The sequence below is a fragment of the Jaculus jaculus genome, chromosome 11 (assembly GCF_020740685.1).
Source record: "Jaculus jaculus isolate mJacJac1 chromosome 11, mJacJac1.mat.Y.cur, whole genome shotgun sequence".
Lineage (NCBI taxonomy): Eukaryota > Metazoa > Chordata > Mammalia > Rodentia > Dipodidae > Jaculus > Jaculus jaculus.
Window position 1 is genome coordinate 106,752,743 of NC_059112.1, and position 18,773 is coordinate 106,771,515.

The following is an 18,773-nucleotide window of genomic DNA, read 5'->3' on the forward strand; positions in this document are numbered from 1 at the left end:
CTCTGGTGCCCTGAGCTTACATCTCCAGGACTCACACACAGCTGGATATGGTAGCTATTGCCTGTAATGCCAGTGTGCCAATGGCAAGATGGAAGAGGAGAATGCCCAGAGGCTCCCAGGCCAGCTAGACAGTGCTTAGAATGTTTTATGGCATATTATAAATAGCTGATACATTTTAACCACTGTTAATATGACAGTTCTTTCACTAAAAATGATTGAAGTCATTATTTTCCAAGAACAAAGACTGAATAAAATATGAATGTTTTACGACACTGATAGACTTTCTCTCCCCCCATTCAAATTTCTAATACATTATAAATAAACACTTTAAAAAGTATCTTATATAAAGCATCATTTATTTATGTGAGAGAGGCAGATGAAGAGAGACAATGAGCAGTCCAGGGTCTCTTCGTACTGTAAATGAACTCCAGATGCACGTGCCACCTTGTGAATCTGGCTTTACGTGTGTATTGGGGAATCAAACCCTGGTCCTTGGGCTTTGCAAACAAGCACCTTAACGGCTGAATCATATCACTAGCCCCTTTAAATATTTTTTAGTTTGTTAAAAATTTTATTTATTTGAGAGAGGGAAAAAGTTAGAGATTGTTCTAGCTTTCATACTATTGTTTGCAGTGCCATCTTTCCAAATCCTTAGGCAGGGGGTCTTCCCAACTCATCTTCATCTAGCAAGACAGGCCTAGGGTCTCACCTCCAGAAACACCTGACAGGTGCCTCACTGTGCTCTCTGACCCCACCAACAAACTGGGCTGCTATCTGTCTTTTGGATACTTACAGTATCCTATTTTTTCAGTCACAATTTTGCATCATAAGCATTATTTTATTCATCTGTTTTCCCTCTGTGAGTGTTGTTGGAAAGGTACTACACTGTAATATTATACATCCATCATCTATCATCTTTCTTTCTCTCTGTCTATCTATCTACCTATCTGCACCCCCTTCCAGCGACACCTTTCTGGACGGTGGCACATGTGCAGCACTCGGAACGCCTGTGTCAAACGTGTGACAAATCCTGAAATGCATGAAGGAAAAGGCAGACTGCAGTGTCCACCCCGGGTCCTGTGAGACACGTGTTCACTGAAAATTCCACGTGGTTTGGGGAGAATTTACAGTGATTACAGAAGCAGCATAGTGCTCACAGGCACCGCTGACTTGATCCATTGTGATCTGTGCTACGAGTCTTCTGGTGCCTTCTGTGAGATGATTCACGGTTGTTCTGGAACTGGAATTTCCAACATTATGTTATTACAAACAAGGACGCATGCACACCTATTCGTTCGTTCATCTATCCTGTGACTTTTTATTTCTCTCGACTCGCCTTTCACGTGGCAAGTCAGCCTCTTGCCAGCTCCCTCCCGCACCTCCTTTTCCCACCTTAGTCAGTCACCGCACTCCCACCATCGTTCTGAGCCGTCACACGCCCTCTTCCTTTTAAAGATTTGTTAAAATTATTTTTCTCTTGTATACATTGTACAAAAAGCAAAATCTCCAAATATGTGAATTTATTCAGCTCTCTGAGGCAGGGGTGATGTTCCTCTCATGTTCAATGAGTACGTTTGGATTGATACTCTGACAAATGTTCTATAGAGTTGGGCGCGTGTGCGTGTGCATGTGCACATGTGTGTGTGTGTATCTTACTATGTAGCTCAGGTCAGCCTCAGCCTTGCACCCTCCTTGCCTTATCACCCACCACAAGGGCTTGGATTGTCAGAGTACACCACCATGCCTAGCTTATGACACATCTCACCTCCTGAAGCACCTGATGATGACCCCTCTGCTGCCTACGCCACCAAGATGGACTGGTATCTGTCCTTGGGGTACCCTGGCTCCCTAATACCAGTGCCTCTCTAGTACCTAGAACAGCAGCATACACAGGACGCTCCCTCTATGTGTGCCTAGCAGTGAAAGGACAGATCAGCAAAGTGTAAACACACCACAGAGCTGTTTTTTATCCACATTTATTCCAACATTGCCCACAGTAGAAAATGAGTGGATCCAGCCTGGGAAGGAAATGTGGTTTATATACATGTTGAAATTTTATTCAGCAGCAAGGAAGAAAAAGTACTTTTGAGGTAAAATGAATGCAACTGGAGAATGTCCTATTAAGCAAATTCAGTCAGACTCAGAAGGACACATATCATGTTTTCTCACAGTCACGAACCCCGGATTTTATCTAGGCACACAAAATCATGTATGTATCTATGAATGCAAGTAGAAGTGAGACAGTGTGGGCGGACAAAGAGGATTGATAGGAGGGGGCGAGGGAGGCTGCGAAGGGGGCAGGAGGTGTGGGGGAGTGTGGTCAAAGTATATTATATGCTTGTATGAAAATGTCCTTATGTAGCATAGTACTATGTACAATGAATGTATGCCCTCCTCCTCCCTCCCCCCCCCCAAAAAAAAACAACATCCAGGAGCAAGATGAGAAAGGCTGAGCCTGAGAAAAATCTTCAGCTTTGTTGGCTAGCTGAGGATAGGCATTAGAGAAAGATGAATCCAAGCTATTAAACATTCCTTTCAACCTGGAGAGCGACGGGCCTCATGCTCTGGTTTATTGCTGCCGTTCTAACCTTTCATAAGTGCTTACTTGGCAGCCCTAGCGAGAGTGGTATTTGATTCGGGAAGCATCTTAAAGGAACAGTGCCCGACCTTCCACTTTCTCTTTTTTCATTTAGGCCATAAAATATATTGGTTTTGTGCATTACTTCCATGAGAGGAAAAAAAAAAAATACTGCATGTTAGTTTCCAAATGAAATGACATTTAGCAAAGTGTGCATTTCAGATATTTTTCAAGGCTGTCTTTTGAAGAGTGATCACAAAGGGTCTCCCTTTATCACATGAGGTATGGACTTCTGGGTGCCTTCATCTTTTTTTCTGAACCACCCCCTTCATTGTTATAGGGGAACTATTTAAATACCTCACTAGATCTTGTGGTAACTTGATGAGTCTCCTGAGCATTACTCCATCCTTGTGGGGACATGTACGAATTACTTTCTCGTTGTTGGGACAAAATACCCAACCAGGAACACTTTAAGGAATACGAGGGCTTGTTTTCAACTTGATAGGAAGTCTGTGACAGGGAAAGCATGGCAGGAATGGGAATCCAGAATTACATCATCACATCAACAGGAAGAAAGCAGAGGAAAAAAATAAAAAGCGGGGCTAGACCCACGTCCTGCCCCCACTGACACACTTACTCCATCAAGGCTCCGTCTCCCAAAGGCTCCACAGACTTCCTGTACAGTGCCATCAACTGGGGATTATGTATTCAAACATACAAGTCTGTGGGATATATGTTGCCTTCAAGATGTTTTTCATTGAGTTGCAACAAATACCCAACTGACAGTAATTTTTCAGGCTTGGCTGTTGATCTTTATGGAGTGAGGTAAAAGGAAAATACATATTTGTACCTAGTGATCGTTACTTCAAAAGGGGGAGTTCTGGGCTGGAGAGATGGCTTAGTGGTTAAGCGCTTGCCTGTGAAGCTTAAGTACCCCGGTTCGAGGCTTGATTCCCCAGGACCCACGTTAGCCAGATGCACAAGGGGGCGCTCGCGTCTGGAGTCCCTTTACAGTGGCTGAAGGCCCTGGCACACACATTCTCTCTCTCTCTCTCTCTCTCTCTCTCTCTCTCTCTCTCTCTCTCTGTCACTTTCAAATAAATAAATAAGAATAAACAACAACAACAAAAAATTTTAAGGGGGAGTTCCATGGCCACCTTGCATTACCAAAGCAGATGCCACTGAACTGACCCTCCAAAGGGCCATAGTCCCTCCCAAGTTAAGAATTAACAGGCAAGGATGGAGGGATGTCTTAGCAGTTAAGGCATTTGCTTGCAAAGCCAAAAGACCCAGGTTCGATTCCCCAGGATCCACATTAGGCATACGCACAAGGTGTCACGTGTCTGGAGTTCATTTGCAGTGGCTGGAGGCCCTGCTGCACCCATTCTCTCTCTCTTTCTCTCTCTCTCTCTTTCTCTGCATTTTTTCTCTCTCTTTCTCTGTCAAATAAATAAATAAACACAATTAAAATACTTTTTAAAAAAAGAGTTAAAGTTAACAAGCAATTATAGTCTCTCCAGAGCAATAGATGCATGTAGTGAGCATGACACAAAACCTCGGTTATAAAATTGGATTGAAAAGGGAAACAGAGGGCTGAGAGATGGCTTAGCAGTTAAGCACTTGCTTATGAAGCCTAATGACCCCAGACTGATGCTGGATTCCCCAGGACCCATGTATGCCAGATGCACAAGGGGGCATATGCATCTGGAGTTCCTTTGCAGTGGCTGGAAGCACTGGTGCACCCATTCTCTCTCTCTCTCTCTTTCTCTCTCTCATTCTGCCTCTTTTTCTCTCTGTCACTCTCAAATAAATAAATAAAAATAAACAAAAAATATTTTAAAAATGGAAGCGGTATTTTTATCACAATATTGCAATTTTCTATAGTGGCATAGCCACTGGTAGGTTGCATGTGCTCTGGTATTATCACCCCACACCCATGTTCATCCTGGAAACCCTAATTAAACTCTGTGGGCCACTCCCCCCCCCCCACACACACACAAAGAAAAAGACATCGAAGTAGAAGTGGGATTAGTTGGGAAGAAGTCGGTATTCAGTGGAACAGCGATGAAGAGGGGAGAGCAAAGAAGGTAACAGGAGGGGTTTTAAAATCCCAGCATTCAGAAGGCAGAGGTAGAAGGATTGCCATGAGTTTGAGACCAACCTGAGACTCCATAGTGAATTGAAGGTCAGCCTGGGCTAGAGTGAGACCCTATCTCAGAAAACCCATATAAAAGTTGATAATAGAAATATGGACAAAAGGATATGGGATGTCTTATGAGATGAGCTAAGCAAAACAAGTTGGATGGATCATAAAGGGAGAAATAGCAGGCTAGTTGAATGGAAAATGCTGATTCAAAATGCCCTTTTTCAAATTAAAGCTTTATTAGGAGAGTGCAACACCTTGCCAAAGTGGCATGGTAAGAGTGCAAGTGCATTGGGTTGGGGAGGATTGGAGCTGTTCTCTGGAAACCCAAAACGAGGTGGTCCTTTAGATGAGTTTTAGGAGAAAAGGGGCTTGCTTGAGCACACACCACAAGAGAGACGCAGAGGCAGAGTGGGAGGCAAGGCCTCTGGTTCCCACAGGTCTCGAAGGGGAGGGGTTGTTTTGCTCCAAGTCATCACAGAGGTGGAGGAGGGGAACCCGAAGGCACAGAGGTAATAGCACCTAGTTATAGTTCAAGGTTGCTTCAGCTCAGGCACCACGGCCTCTTAAAGTGACCCCGACTGAGTTCTGAGTGTCCACCCTAGATATAACTTGAAATGCTCTTTATAATCAGTCCCAGAATTTTTCCTTTAATCAGCTGCATCTGAAAGGCACAGAGCTGTTCACATGGCCACTGTTGACCTCTGCCTTCCAATATCTCTATAATAAGAACATTACAATATGTCTTTACTTAATACTATGTAGGTCAGTCACTGCTTATTTCTTCAAATGCTAGCATTTTGCTCCTGGGAGCTTGACAGACCCTTGCAATTTGTTAAGACCAAGCATAAAATATTAATCCTGTTATACAACATTTTCTTTAATTAGTGGAAATGAAAGCTACTAGTGGCATTACAACCTATAAAAACCTGTATTTTGTGAAACCTTGATAGTAAAATATTTCTGATTGCAAGTTCACTGCATGTCTTAGAGGCTATTTTGAAAACTACAGAATAGTATTAAGAGAAAGTATTTCCTCATTTTAATTGCACTTCCCACTTACATTTGTGTTTTCATTTTGGTACGTGATCTATTTTGAGTTAATTTTCATATGAAGTGTGAGGTTCCAGTCATAGTTCATGTGTGTGTAGATGAATATATGCATGTGAACACACCCAGTTATTATCTGGACACCATTTATTTTGGGGAATATCACATTTTGTAACTTTTTTATTCTTTGGGATAGGTAGGCTGGGGATCATGTAATTTCTTTGTAAGGTAGTTTAAGAACTATGTATTATGATCTCTGGGGGAACCAAATCAATAGCATTATAGAGGGGCTTTATTCAGTGAGTTTACAGGATGTGAGCTTGGCAGTCCAACACTACTAGATGTCTGTAGGCTACAGAGTTTGAGAACCTACAAGCTGCTCAATCCACAAGGCTGGAATGCTCACAGTCCATCTGGCACAGAAGGCCCGGAGGACTCCTGGTGAGCGGCTGGTATTCAGTCCATGTTGGAAAGGTGAAGAATCTGGGCTTCGGTATCTGCAGAGGATAGCAGCAACCAGGCCAACACACTCACCAGCCGTAACAAGGGCAGCCAGGCAAAAAGCACTACATTTTTTCCTAGAGCTTTTTAAGATAAAAACACCAGGACTGCCCACTCTGGCACTTATTGGCACTTATATCAGCAACTTAAAAATGATGCAGTGGGATCTTGTAATTTTGTTTGTGTTTGTCTTTTTTTTTTTTTTTTCTTTTGTCTTAAATGAAAAGTTCATACGCTTGGTCTGCTGTTGCCTCACAAACTTTGCATCATTGATGTCTGGTAGATTCAAAGGTTTTCACTAAGCCTCCAAAAATTTCCTTATGATCTATCTGGGTGAAGAGTTCTTTGAGCTTAGCTCTGCAACTTAACCGTTGAGCTTTGCCGCTCATTTTAGTCATTGCCTCACCCGTTGTTTTTTCTGTGGTCATTGGGTCGTCTTTGTGTCCCAGAATTCGAGTGACATGAGTATTACACGTTTGGGTGGTGCTTACTACATCTTGAGATTGTTAAGTGTGCTTTCTTACTTTTTTATGTATACTTTAAAAAAAATATTTATTATTTATTTATTTGTAAGCAGAGAGCAAAGAGAGGAGAGAGAGAGAGAAAAAAAAAAAAAGAGGAGGAGAGAGAATGGGTACACCAGAGCCTGCAGCCACTACAAACGAACTCCAGATGCATGTGCCCCTTGTACATGTGGCTTACGTGGGTCCTGGGAAATTTAACCTGGGGCCTTTGGCTTTGCAGGCAAATGCCTTAACTGCTAAGCCATTTCTCCAGCCCCAGTCCTTTTTTATGTATACTTTTAAAATATTTTAATTTATTTATTTGTGAGAGAGAGAGGGAGAGAAGAGAATGAGTGTGCCAGAGCCTCCAGGTACTGCAAAAGAACTCCATGCACCACCTTGTATATCTGACTTATGTAGGTCCTGGGAATCCAATCTGGGTTGTTTAGCTTTGTAGGCAAGCACCTTAACTGCTTATCCATCCCTCCAGCCCATGTTTCTTCCCCTTTTTCTGGAGTGGGGGGGGGCGCTGCTATTTATTGTGTACTTCTGACTGGAAGGGATTCATATGAACAGTTTCATCTCTGCTATTGACCTCATTCAACACTTTTTTCTTTTCACTTTGGACATGTACATTTGTATAGCATGTGTGATATGGTACATATGTGTCATGTGTATAGTGTATGCACGTGTGTGTGAATGCACACACATCATGCACGTGTATATGGAGGCCTGAGGGGAATGCCAGGTGTCCTATTCTGTGTTTTTTTCTCTTTATTCTCCTGAGGCAGGGTCTCTTCACAAAACCTAGAGTTTGCATTTTCAGTAACTGTCATTGACCAGTGAACCCCAGTCTCTATCTCAGAAGAAGCTGGGGTTATGAGCATAGCTAAACAGTGCTTTTTACATGGGTGCTGGGGAATGAACTTAGGTCCTCAGTCTTCAGTGGCATGTGCTCTTACCCACAATGCTGCCAGTCCCCCAGTTCTTCTTTCTGGATTTAGGTTAATGGTCTTACCATCTAAAGCCTCCGTTTGGCTCTTCTTACTGCCTATTTCTTTGATGACAGTTTCCATGTTATTTGCAGCGCTTTCTTATAATGGCTGCTATAAACGGTGTTTGATCACTGCCACTCTTGTGACATCCCCAAGTGTCTGTGGCAGTCATTCAATGTGTGTTTTTCTGAATATGTATACAACTATACCCCTTTCCTTTATAATGCTTTGTAATTTCTTTTTATTTTCTTTCATTTCTAGTATTTGATTTCACTATGTTTCTGGTAACAAAAAGTAGGAGTCATAACACTTTTGCCATTTTGATTCTGCTTTTCTTAAAAACTGCAGAATGAGCTGGGTGTGGTGGCACACACCTTTAATCCCAGCACTCGGGAAGCAGAGGTAGGAGAATTGCCATTGAGTTCGAGGCCACCCTAAGAATACAGAGTGAATTCCAGTTCAGCCTGGGCTAGAGTGAGACTCTACCTTGAAAAGCCAAAAAAGAAAAACAACCACCACAACAATAAAACACTACAGAATGTTTTTGTATATGCTTGAGTATGATTTTCAAATCTAGGATTCTAAATGCCATGAGCTAAGCTGCCATGCCTGCATCAGAGGTACATTTTTAATTTTCCATGAGTGTGTATTCTAGTATGTACATATTTGCCTTTCGTAAATAATACTGAGGTTATTTAACATGTACATGCACACACACACACACACACACACACACACACACACACGTAAACACTTTACCATTAGGGAAATATTTTACCATTGAGCTATATCATCTCCAGCTCATCTCTGTTTATTTTCTTAAGGGCTGTTCTAGGATAAGAATATAGCTCAATTGAAAGGGTGTATGCAGAAAGCCTTAGGTATGACCCCAGGAATGCATAAATCAGGCACATTGAAGCACACCTGTAATCCCAGAAATTGGAAGGCAAAGGCAAGAGAGCCAGAAGTTCAAGGTCATCCTTGACTACATAGCAAAAGTAATCTTGAGGTCAGCCTGGGATAAATGAGACTTTTTGATTCATTTTGTTTTGTTTCTGAGACAGAGCTATCGTTAGGGGTCAGTTTTTTCTTGGTGGATGACATGGGAGAGCACCTCACTTATAGACTGTAGACTCTGGTGCATCCTAAGTAAGGATTCTTGGTTTTGTTTTTTGTTTTAGAAAAAGTAAAAAGAAACTTTCAATACAAAATGCATAAAATATACATCAAAAGTTGGCTCCTAAAACTTTTTATCCTTCTGTAAATGTTCCAAGAACCTGTAGTACATTGTCACAGGCGGGATTCAAGAATGATTTCAGTGGTTTAAAAATAAATGGGGATGGCTGGAGAGGTGGCTTAGCAGTTAAGGTGCTTGCCTGAGGAGCCTAAGAACTCATGTTAGAATCCCCAGGTCTCATGGAAACCAGACACACAGTGATGCAAGCATGCAAGGTTGCATATGTGCACAAGGGGGTGCATGTTGCTGGAGTTCATTGGCAGTGGCGGAAGGCCCTGATGTACCCATTCTCTCTCTCTCTTCCTCTTTCTCTCTCTCAACGTAAGTAAGAAAGAAAGAAAGAAAGAAAGAAAGAAAGAAAGAAAGAAAGAAAGAAAGAAAATACAACATAAATAGGGAATGCAGAACTCAATGTTATTTTGTCCATTTGCATTAAAGGTATAGTCCATGAAGAATGGCCATGCAGACTAACATACCTTGTATCACTTTCCACCTGTCCTTTAGAATCATGTAATATTCTTCCCTCCATCCCTTCTAACATTCTTTAGCAGTTACCTTCTCATTGCTGGCACATAATACCCATTGTGAAGAAGTTTATGGAAGGATTGGGTTTATTGCAGCTTATAGCTTTGAGTGGGGGAGGTTTATTGTGGTGGGGAAGGCAGAGGAGAGCAGACGTCTGGCTCATGCCTTCATACATTAGCAGCAGGGAGGAGGCAGCCTGCGTGAGTCAGCACTGAAAACCCAGTGGGCTGGATTAATAAGCCTCTAGCCTACCCCAGTGAAACACCTCTTCCAAAAAGGCTCCACCTCCCAAAGGCCCCAAATTGCCAACAGACGAGGGGCAAGCATTCTAAACGTACAAGCCTATAGGGGCCATTTCATTTATGCCACCACAGCCACATTTACTTTACTGTTTGGATAATAAATGATAAAGTCACCCCAGTGAAGCCTCCTTGGGTGATAACACATTGTTTAAACACGTATCATCAGAACTAGGCAGAGGTTTTCCTAATCACTTCTTGCAATGAGGGCAAATATTGCTGTCTGGCCAGGACTTCGTTCTCTGACACAAACACTGAACTCACAGGCCTCCTCTACACGGAATCAGAGGACTGATAAGAACTGGCTAGTTAAGTTGGACCTGATATTTCAGGCCTATCATCCCAGCTGTTTAGGAGGCTGAGGCAAGAGAACACCAAGTTCAAGGCTGCCTGGACAATTTAACAGGACTTTGTTTCAAAAATAAGTGCAAGTTGTTGGGGAGATTGCCTGGCGGGTAAACTTGCTTGCTGCACAAGACGGACAACAGGCGTCTGGCTGCACCTGTCCACATGAAGCCAGGTGCAAGTAGTGTTTCCCAGCATGCAATGGGAGGCAGGGTTGGGGAGAACCTCAAACCTCTCTGGCCAGTTACGTATCTGTTTCATATACTGTAGAAGGAAGGAAGCAACACCCCAAAGACATATTCTGATCTCCATGCACCCATACACACACACACACACACACACACACACACACACACACACTACCCCACCATATATACATACACCCCTAACACATAAGAAATGGGATAAGGACACAGTTTAGTGGTACCGTGCTTGGTTAGCATGTGGGGAGCCTGCATGAAGCCCTCCGAACCAGAGAGAGAGACAGAGAGAGAGAGAGAAAGGGGGGAATGATAATAAAGGACTGTTTAATGAGATGGAGTCTGTTTCCTAAGGTATGCAGGGGATACTACTCATGGCCAAGAGGGGGCTCTTCTTCAGTCTGCATGGACCTTGCCTGCTCACCCTCTCCTGCACTCAATCACGTCTCTCTGAAAGACTCTGCTCATGCTAACTGGATGTTTCTGGCTCATGTAATAAAGACCAATAGTGAAGCTTCGACTGTGTGAACCTAGAGAAGAATTAATTATACAGTGAATTCATTCTGGGTCTTCTTTGAGTGCAGTGCCCAAAAGAAAATGTCTGTGTTTCCACACTGCTTCTCCAGAGCCATTGACATCACCTCCTCTTTCTTTTCATTGCAGTTCCTGCAGCAACAGATGAATTGTGACCGGGAGCAGCTAAGGGTAGGTACAAGCTTCTTGCAAAATGCTTCCTACTGCTTCTTTCTGTATAATAAGCCAAAACTTCCTCGTCTCTCCCAGGACATGGGTTCTAAATAACAGACTTCATCTGAAGACTGGTCAAGTTGGAAATATTTATCCCAGCTAATTTAGTATTGATTGGGCTGGTAAATACACTATATCTTCTTTTGAAGTGCCATTATGGTAGATATGGATTTTTTGATTTAGGTTCAGCAATAAATACTTCTCTTCTGGAATTTGTTTGACATCATTGGTCTCTCTTTATGTACAACATGAGGTGTAAGTAATCGCCAAGGTCAACAGGACGCCTTGCTGCCTTCGTCATGTGGATTCCCTGCTGTTTGCTGAGTGGCTAAAATATGCTTCTGTTGTGGACTGGGACAACTGAGCTACTCTCATGTCAAGGGCATTTTTTTTTAACTGAGAATTTGAGTCATCTATAGAACTTTTGAATTTCTGTGTCATTTGTATATTAGGGAGATAGGACCAGAATGTTTAAGCCTCAGAGGCTATTTCCTTTCGTAAATGCAAAGGTCAAGCCTCATGTATTAGATGCGCAGTGTCCCCTTATAAGTGGACCTCAGTGGCTTTGCCCTGCTCTCACGGGGTCTCCATGAAACGTCCTTTTTGTCACGAGCGTGGCAGTGTAAGAAACACCGGGGTCCTTGCCTCTGTGCGCCATTTGTTTTCAAGTGTGTGCGTGTTTGCCGTGGAGAAATCAGGGACCTCACTTTACTGCTGATGCTGGAACTCTGCAGTTTATACTGGACCATGTGACTTGGCGTTGTTTTTCCAAATGAAAACTAGAGGGATCTGTGGTGTTTCCGAAGTAGGAATGATTTGGGAGCGTGAGGTGCAATGATGCTTTGAGATGTCTGAGAAAACCGATTCCCAGAGCCTGTCAGGTGTCTGTGGGCAGGATTTGCTGCTTCCTGGAGCCCTTGCTGAGCCATGGTCTCCAGGCAGTTGGGATTGCTAGCATGATGTCTGTCCTCTTTCCAATTGTGCAGGCCTCCGGTGTGTCACATCAAGCCAGTAACAGACCCACTTGCGAGAAACAGAGAGGACGAACTGAGGTTTCTTTTCCTGCCATGCATAGATGTGTGGTGGGTGTCCCAGCCAGGCCTCTCTGTTAACTGCTCCTGTCTCCTGACTTCCCTTCCACATACCTGCACCCACATGAGCTGTGGCTCCTTCAATAAATGGCCTGTGAGGTGTTTGATTTAGACCTTGCTTAGCTCTCTTATTGCATTCTCCCTGCAGCCTGAATGACTGGTTCATCTAAATAATGTATCGCAACTTCAGATTTCTGTTCCTGCTTAGACTCGGAGGATGGCCAGAAGTAGGTCAGTGCTGGATAAAAGAGTGGATGCCTGTGTCTCCAGCAGGCCCCGACACCTTCCTCAGAATTAAGATAAGACAGAGATCTCTATTGTAAAAGGTGTCAGTCGGGAGAAGACAGGGCACAGAGGGGATGTAGAGCTCATTTTCAGCCTGTGGGCTGATGGGCTGACAGTTCCATGCTGGGATGAACATTGCCCATAGGGTGTGGTTTAGGGATATTGATAGAGGACCCCCCACAACACACTGTCTCTGTTAAATGAACTCAAGCTACGTAACTTGATATCGATACGATGGATTCCAAGTGTTGCTCTAGTAACTCCCCTAAGCCCATCTCTGCCCTCGTAATAGGTGTTTTGTTTGTGGTGACTTCTGCCATCACTATTTCTGTGTATTAAACTAGCCTATGTTTTGAGTAGAAGGTAACACTTTGGAGGTGGCAGAACACGCATTTATACGGCGTGGAATTTGAAAGCCACCAGAGATGACACATTGGCCTCAGCTGTCCATTGTCCTCTTTGACTCAGGCTGCCAGTTCCTCCAACAAAAACACTAGTGTTGCAATGAGCTGCTACGTGTCTTCTTTTTGTTTTGTTTTGCTTTTTTCTCTGTCTTTGACTTTTGAGACAGAGTCTCATTCTATAGCACAGGCTAGCCTGGGACTCCTTATATAGCCCAGGTTTGCCTCAACCTCGTGGTCTCCCTGCCTTAACCTCCACAGTGCCGAGATGACAGCCACAGGTCACGAAGCCTAGTTCTCATTTTTTATTCTTTGTCTCATCCATGGAAATCTCTCTCTTCTTTTTACTCCTTAGCTCTCTTTTTCTTCTTCCCTCCTTTTCCTTCTCTCTTATATGCTCAACCCCTCTGTCTCAACAAAAGAAAATCTCTCTTAGTAAGGTAAGTTTTTCACTTATGAATGCACCTGTATTTTCCTTAAGGTTTCTGAAAGAAACTTGAAATTGAAATTCTAATTCCTAGGCATCCCAGTGAAGTTCTTTTCTCTAATCTCATCATTTTCTTAGAATGAGAGCATGAAGTAAGGTAGATATCTGTGTGGTAAGCAACATCATTCAAGAGTATCCTCTGGGAGCTGGAGAGGGGGCTCAGTGGGTAAAGTGTTTGTGGCACAAGCGGGAGTAGCTACGTTTGAACCCCCACTGCTTGCATGGAAAGCCAGACGTGTCGAAATTCTACTGCTGGGGAAGCACAGGGAATCCCCGAGGTTCGCTGGCCACCTACTTTACCCCAATTAGCGAGCTCCAGGCTCAGTGAGATTGAGTGCATTATTTAGGCAGTGACTCAGGAGGACACTGGTGTTGACCTCTGGCCTCCACACACATGGCCACACATGTGTTCATACAGCTGTACCATGTATGTGCTCATACACTTACAAACATGTGGGCGCACACCACACACACATTCACGTGCACCCCCAAAACAAAGCAAATGTTTCTGCCAACCACTGTTAAAAATCTGTCCCAGGGCTGGGGAGGCTGACTCCATGGTTAAAGGTACTTGCTCCACAAAGCTGCTGACCAGAGTTCAGATCCCCAGCACTCATGGAAAGCTGAACGCCGAGTGGTGCCCACATCAGCACCAGAAGGTGGAGTCAAGAGAACCCCAAAGCTGGCGGGCCAGCTAGTTTAGTCTTCTCAGGACACACCCTGTCTCAAGAAAAGGTGAAAGAGGATGACCAATACCCCATGGATGTCCTCTGACTTTGACACGTGTCATGGCATATACACACACATGATACACACATAAATGAAAAATGTGTTTACAGATTTGCTGTGAGACATGATTGGACTGTGGTCGAGTTGGGAGTCTTTCATTAGTACGTCTTGTATGTTTCTAGAATTCAGGGATATCGGGTGCTTTGAAACTTGCCTGTAGCTTGGTCTCCTAAATAGGACAGGTAATGAAGAGACTACCCCCCCCCCATTTTTTCTGAACTGCACCATGGTGCAGAAATCACATTACCTGTTCCTTCTTCCCACAAATCCCAAGTTAATGGACTGTCTTAAATGCTTGTTCTATAAGCTATTAAGAAGTCTGAGAACATGCTATGATTAATACATTTTAGGATGGACAAAGTTAAGGAAGGCATTTTTCTTCCATAGCTACAGGACTTCTCAGAGCCTTGGCTTGCTACAATACAGAGAGATGCATGGCTTTTTCCAGACTCAGAAGGTCCTAGAACCTTGAGACCTTCCGAACATGTCATGAAAAATGGTCTTGACAATTTCATGTTTGGTGGGTCAGGGGGCTTTTGTGTGCAGATTACAGAAAAGTTGACTGACAGGTACTTAGAAGAGGAAAATATTCACTAGTCTTCCAGCTCCAGGGCTGCCTCTGGGTTTCTGATATCAGGGTAGTTATTGGGAATTTTGGTACATCCTTCCATCTCTGCTTCTTCCAAAGTGGTCACTTCCTCCCAAGCATCGCTTCCACACCTGGCAATGCCCCCATCTGAAGGTGTGGTGGTTTGAATGTGAAATGTCCCCCGGGGCCTCGTGTGTTTGTGGTTGAGCCTCACACTCAGTCCCCAGCCGGTGGAGCCTTTGGGAGGTGAATCCTTGCTGGATAAGATGTGTCACTGGGGATGGGCCTTGAGGGATTTTAGTCCAGCCCGCTGGTGTGGACGGGCTTGCTCACTCTTACTGCCACCTCCCAGCTGACGCTCCAACGGGACGCCCAGCCTCTGCTCCACCACGCTCTCCTGCCATGAGGAGACGTCTGTTTAAGCAGGTGAATCAAAACAAACCCCTTCCTCTGCTTCCAGTGGGGTGTTTTTTTTTTTTTCCTTAGCAATAATGCAACTACAGAAGCCCATAGAAAGAAAGACTAGCTTTTCTTCATGTCTCGGGCATTTTCTTGGAGGAAAATCTGCCAGAAGCCTTTGTTATGGATATTTTCTTAGGTTTCATTGCCCAAAATCCATGTCACTGGAAAAAGGATCTGAGAACTCAGTGATTGGCTACAGTGGGTATGACTCATTGCAGGGTGGCATGTAATCATCGTGGACAAAACCAGGGTTTTCCTTAAGAAAGGGATTGCCTGTGGTAATCCACTAGATGCTGCTCCTACTGGGATCCATGTGGGTTCCTCAGTCATTGTAAATGTTTCTTCCAAGCCTTTCCATTGCCCTGGCACAGTTCGCGTATGGGCTATGGGAAACAGGCAGAAGTGTATCCTCAGTAAATGTGTGGATCTGGAATTCAGCATAGAGGCTTTCTTTGCCAACATTGTGTCCCATTTCTTCTCATTCTCTCTCTCTTTCTCTCTCTCTCTTACTCTGTGTGTGTGTGTTTGTTTGTAATGCTGGAGACTGACCCTAGCGTCTTATGCATTGTCAGCACGGTCTCCCCCACAAAGCGGCACCCCTAGTTCACAAGCAGCACTCCTTAGCTCACCATCTACCCTCTGCCTTTCTCATGCTATCTCCCACTGCATCCTTTCCTGTGTACTTTGGAACTGCCCTGGGCGCTGTTCTTCTTTCTCTCGGAATTTGACATGGTCAGAAGGCATGAGGGACCCTCACCCCAGCCCTGGAGCTCTCCCCCGAAGACTGTCCTGAGTTTGCTGCGCTGTGCCTCTGCGACGAGAAGAGGGTCAGGACGCTGCTTCCATCACGCCCCGGGCTCAGAGCACTCTTGGAACTACTCGTGTTGCCGATGAGCAAGCTGCACAACGGGGTGCGCCTGTTCATCTTGTCCCCACCAGTCCAGGGGTTATCAGGCGAGAGGAGACTCTACCTTTATTTGGTATTACTTTTTCAAGGTGTTATCTTCATGAATATGAGGAGCCAGACCATCAGAGCTCAGCAGGGGACATACACAGCAAGTACCCTGGCCCCCATGGACAGCCCTTAACTGTTTACCCCAAGATCATTGCTTTTCACTTCCACCAATGTGTCCTGACGGTACTAGTTTCCAAAACACAACTATTAATCCCTACCTTCCTAACATCCACAACCAATAGATTAGTGAATAAAGCACCAAGAATGAAATTAGATCCCTTTATGTCTCTTGATAGTCTTGCATTTTAAAAGGCATGTGGGCATGGGTGGGAGATTCAAGTGTTGTGTTTTATTAGCATTCATAAGATGCTGTGTTACCAAGGCATTTTTTTTTACATTATGAATATTTTTGCTTGATTTGCATATTGGGTTTTATTGCTGTTACCCAGACCAATTTGTGACTCCTAGCTGGGTCACACTGTTTTGCAGGCATAGACCTGATTAGAAATCTAGAAAACGGGGCTGGAGAAATGATTGAGCAGTTAAGGCGCTTGCCTGTGAAGCCCAAGGACCCATGTTCTACTCCCCAGACCCCACGTAAGACACAAAGTGATGCATGCACAAAGTTGCCCATATGCACAAGCTGATGCACATATCTGGTGCTTAATGACAGTGGCTGATGGCCTGGCATGCCAATTTTCTTTCTCTCTCTCTCTCTTGCTCTCTCTCATAAAAAAAAATAAAATAAAATAAAAAAATCTGTTGGGCTTGCCTCAAGGAAAGAAAGAGAGAAAGAAAGAGAACAAAAGGAAGAAAAGGAAATAAAGAAGGGAATCTAGAACCTGGGTGGGGTGGAGTGAATGTGGATGGAGTCAGTGTGGGACGGTGTGTGCAGAGGCAGGCTTAAAAATCCGATACTCAGCTTGGGGTCAAATCCCTGGTCTAGAAGCTCCCTTAATCTCTTAAATTCTCAGTTTTCCTGTTGGTAAAATGGTCGTATTTCCCTCATAGGATTGTTGACTGCATAGATTGATTATGTGAAATATTTTTAAAATGCTAAAAATATATGCTTTATAGTCAGTAAGGTCTGCTGTTGTGGACACAGTGATATCCCTGAACACTGTCTGATTCCCTTTTGTCCAGGAATACAGTCAGGGTGTATGTATTGCCACCTGGCTCACCATGTGGAGAAGCAGCTCACAGGGGTAGGCTGTACAGTGGGGAGCTTGAAAACGTGGTCAAAAGTAAAGAGTCGGGCTGGAGAGATGGCTTAGTGGTTAAGCACTTGCCTGTGAAGCCTAAGGACCCCGGTTCGAGGCTCGGTTCCCCAGGTCCCACATTAGCCAGATGCACAAAGGGGCACATGCGTCTGGAGTTCGTGTGCAGAGGCTGGAAGCCCTGGTGCGCCCATTCTCTCTCTCTCCCTCTATCTGTCTTTCTCTCTGTGTCTGTCGCTCTCAAATAAATAAATAAAAATTAAAAAAAAAAGTAAAGAGTCTCAGTGATGGTAGTTTTGAATCTGAATAACTGAGACTTTGTGGACCAAAGCAAAAAGGGGCCAGAAGGACCTCTGAGAGCCAGAGCTTAGAATCGTCACCATAAGAGCGCTTTCCTACTAGCTCCTCTTTGGGGCTTTCTTCTGGCCCTTTAAAAAAAAACTTATTTATTTGCAAGCAGAGAGAGGAGAGACAGAGAAGAGATAGACGAGAAAGTATGGGCACATCAGGGCCTCTAGCCACTGCAGATGAACTCTAGACACATGTGCCCCCTTGTGGGTCCTGAGGAATCGAACCTGAGACCTTTGACTTAGATGGTTTAGAAGGTAGAGACCATCATGGTGGGTAGGTATGGTGGCTGAGGTCAACAGGAGCGCCAAGCAGGGATGATGTCATGATATTCAGCCAGAAAGAGCAGATAGAGGCCTGGGAACAGTCTGGGTTATAACTCTTCATGTCTCTCCCTGGTCGCCTGAGTCCCAAAGGCTCCACAGCCTCTTAAAAGAGCACCACCACTGGGCACCAAGCGTTCCAGCAATAGAGGCTTCACAGGGTTTTTCACGCACGCTTTCCCTCTCTGTGTACACGGCACTCTGTCAATCTTTGCCCTGCTTCATGCAGAGATGTGTGCTCATCATCAATGCCTATGGAGCACACGCTGTAGGAAAAGGCATCTAATTGGCCCAGAATGCATCAATTGTTTACCCTGGTCCACTTGGATCTAATCTAGGGAATGGATCATCTAGATAAACCTAGTTTTCCAGAACCATCTATGGAGTGGGGAGTGTATTATAAGGGAGAAGGAGTCTTTGCTTACTGAGCGCCTTTCCCCTGAAGATGTACCTGGGAGATGAGGTGAGAGTTGAGCAAAGGATTCTGGGCCATGTGGTTACGACTCCCACCTTTTAGAGCAGGATTTCCCAGCCGGGGAAACAGTTTCCCTGTAGGATACAGCTTTCAGGGAGCTAAACAGTGAGTCTTCAGAGAGGGTGAACCACTTAGAGGAAGTTATTTCCTTTTCAATTCTTTCTCAATCCTTTTTTATGTCAATGAGAAAGTCCCAGTTTAAACTAAAAAGATTTAACAAGACTCTAA

At 44.2% G+C, this 18,773-nt stretch overlaps 1 protein-coding gene across 22 annotated transcripts in view; it reads left to right on the top strand.

Annotated features, from left to right (window-relative positions):
* Positions 1 to 18,773, top strand: part of Rbfox1 (RNA binding fox-1 homolog 1) — a 1,978,359-nt gene that overhangs the window by 1,342,631 nt on the left and 616,955 nt on the right. For all 22 annotated transcript variants that reach the window (XM_045161626.1, XM_045161611.1, XM_045161608.1 and 19 more), the window contains one exon: positions 11,040 to 11,081. In XM_045161626.1, the coding sequence (XP_045017561.1) occupies positions 11,055 to 11,081 (27 nt within the window). In that variant the 5' untranslated portion in view covers positions 11,040 to 11,054. The remainder of the gene's footprint in view (positions 1 to 11,039; positions 11,082 to 18,773) is intronic.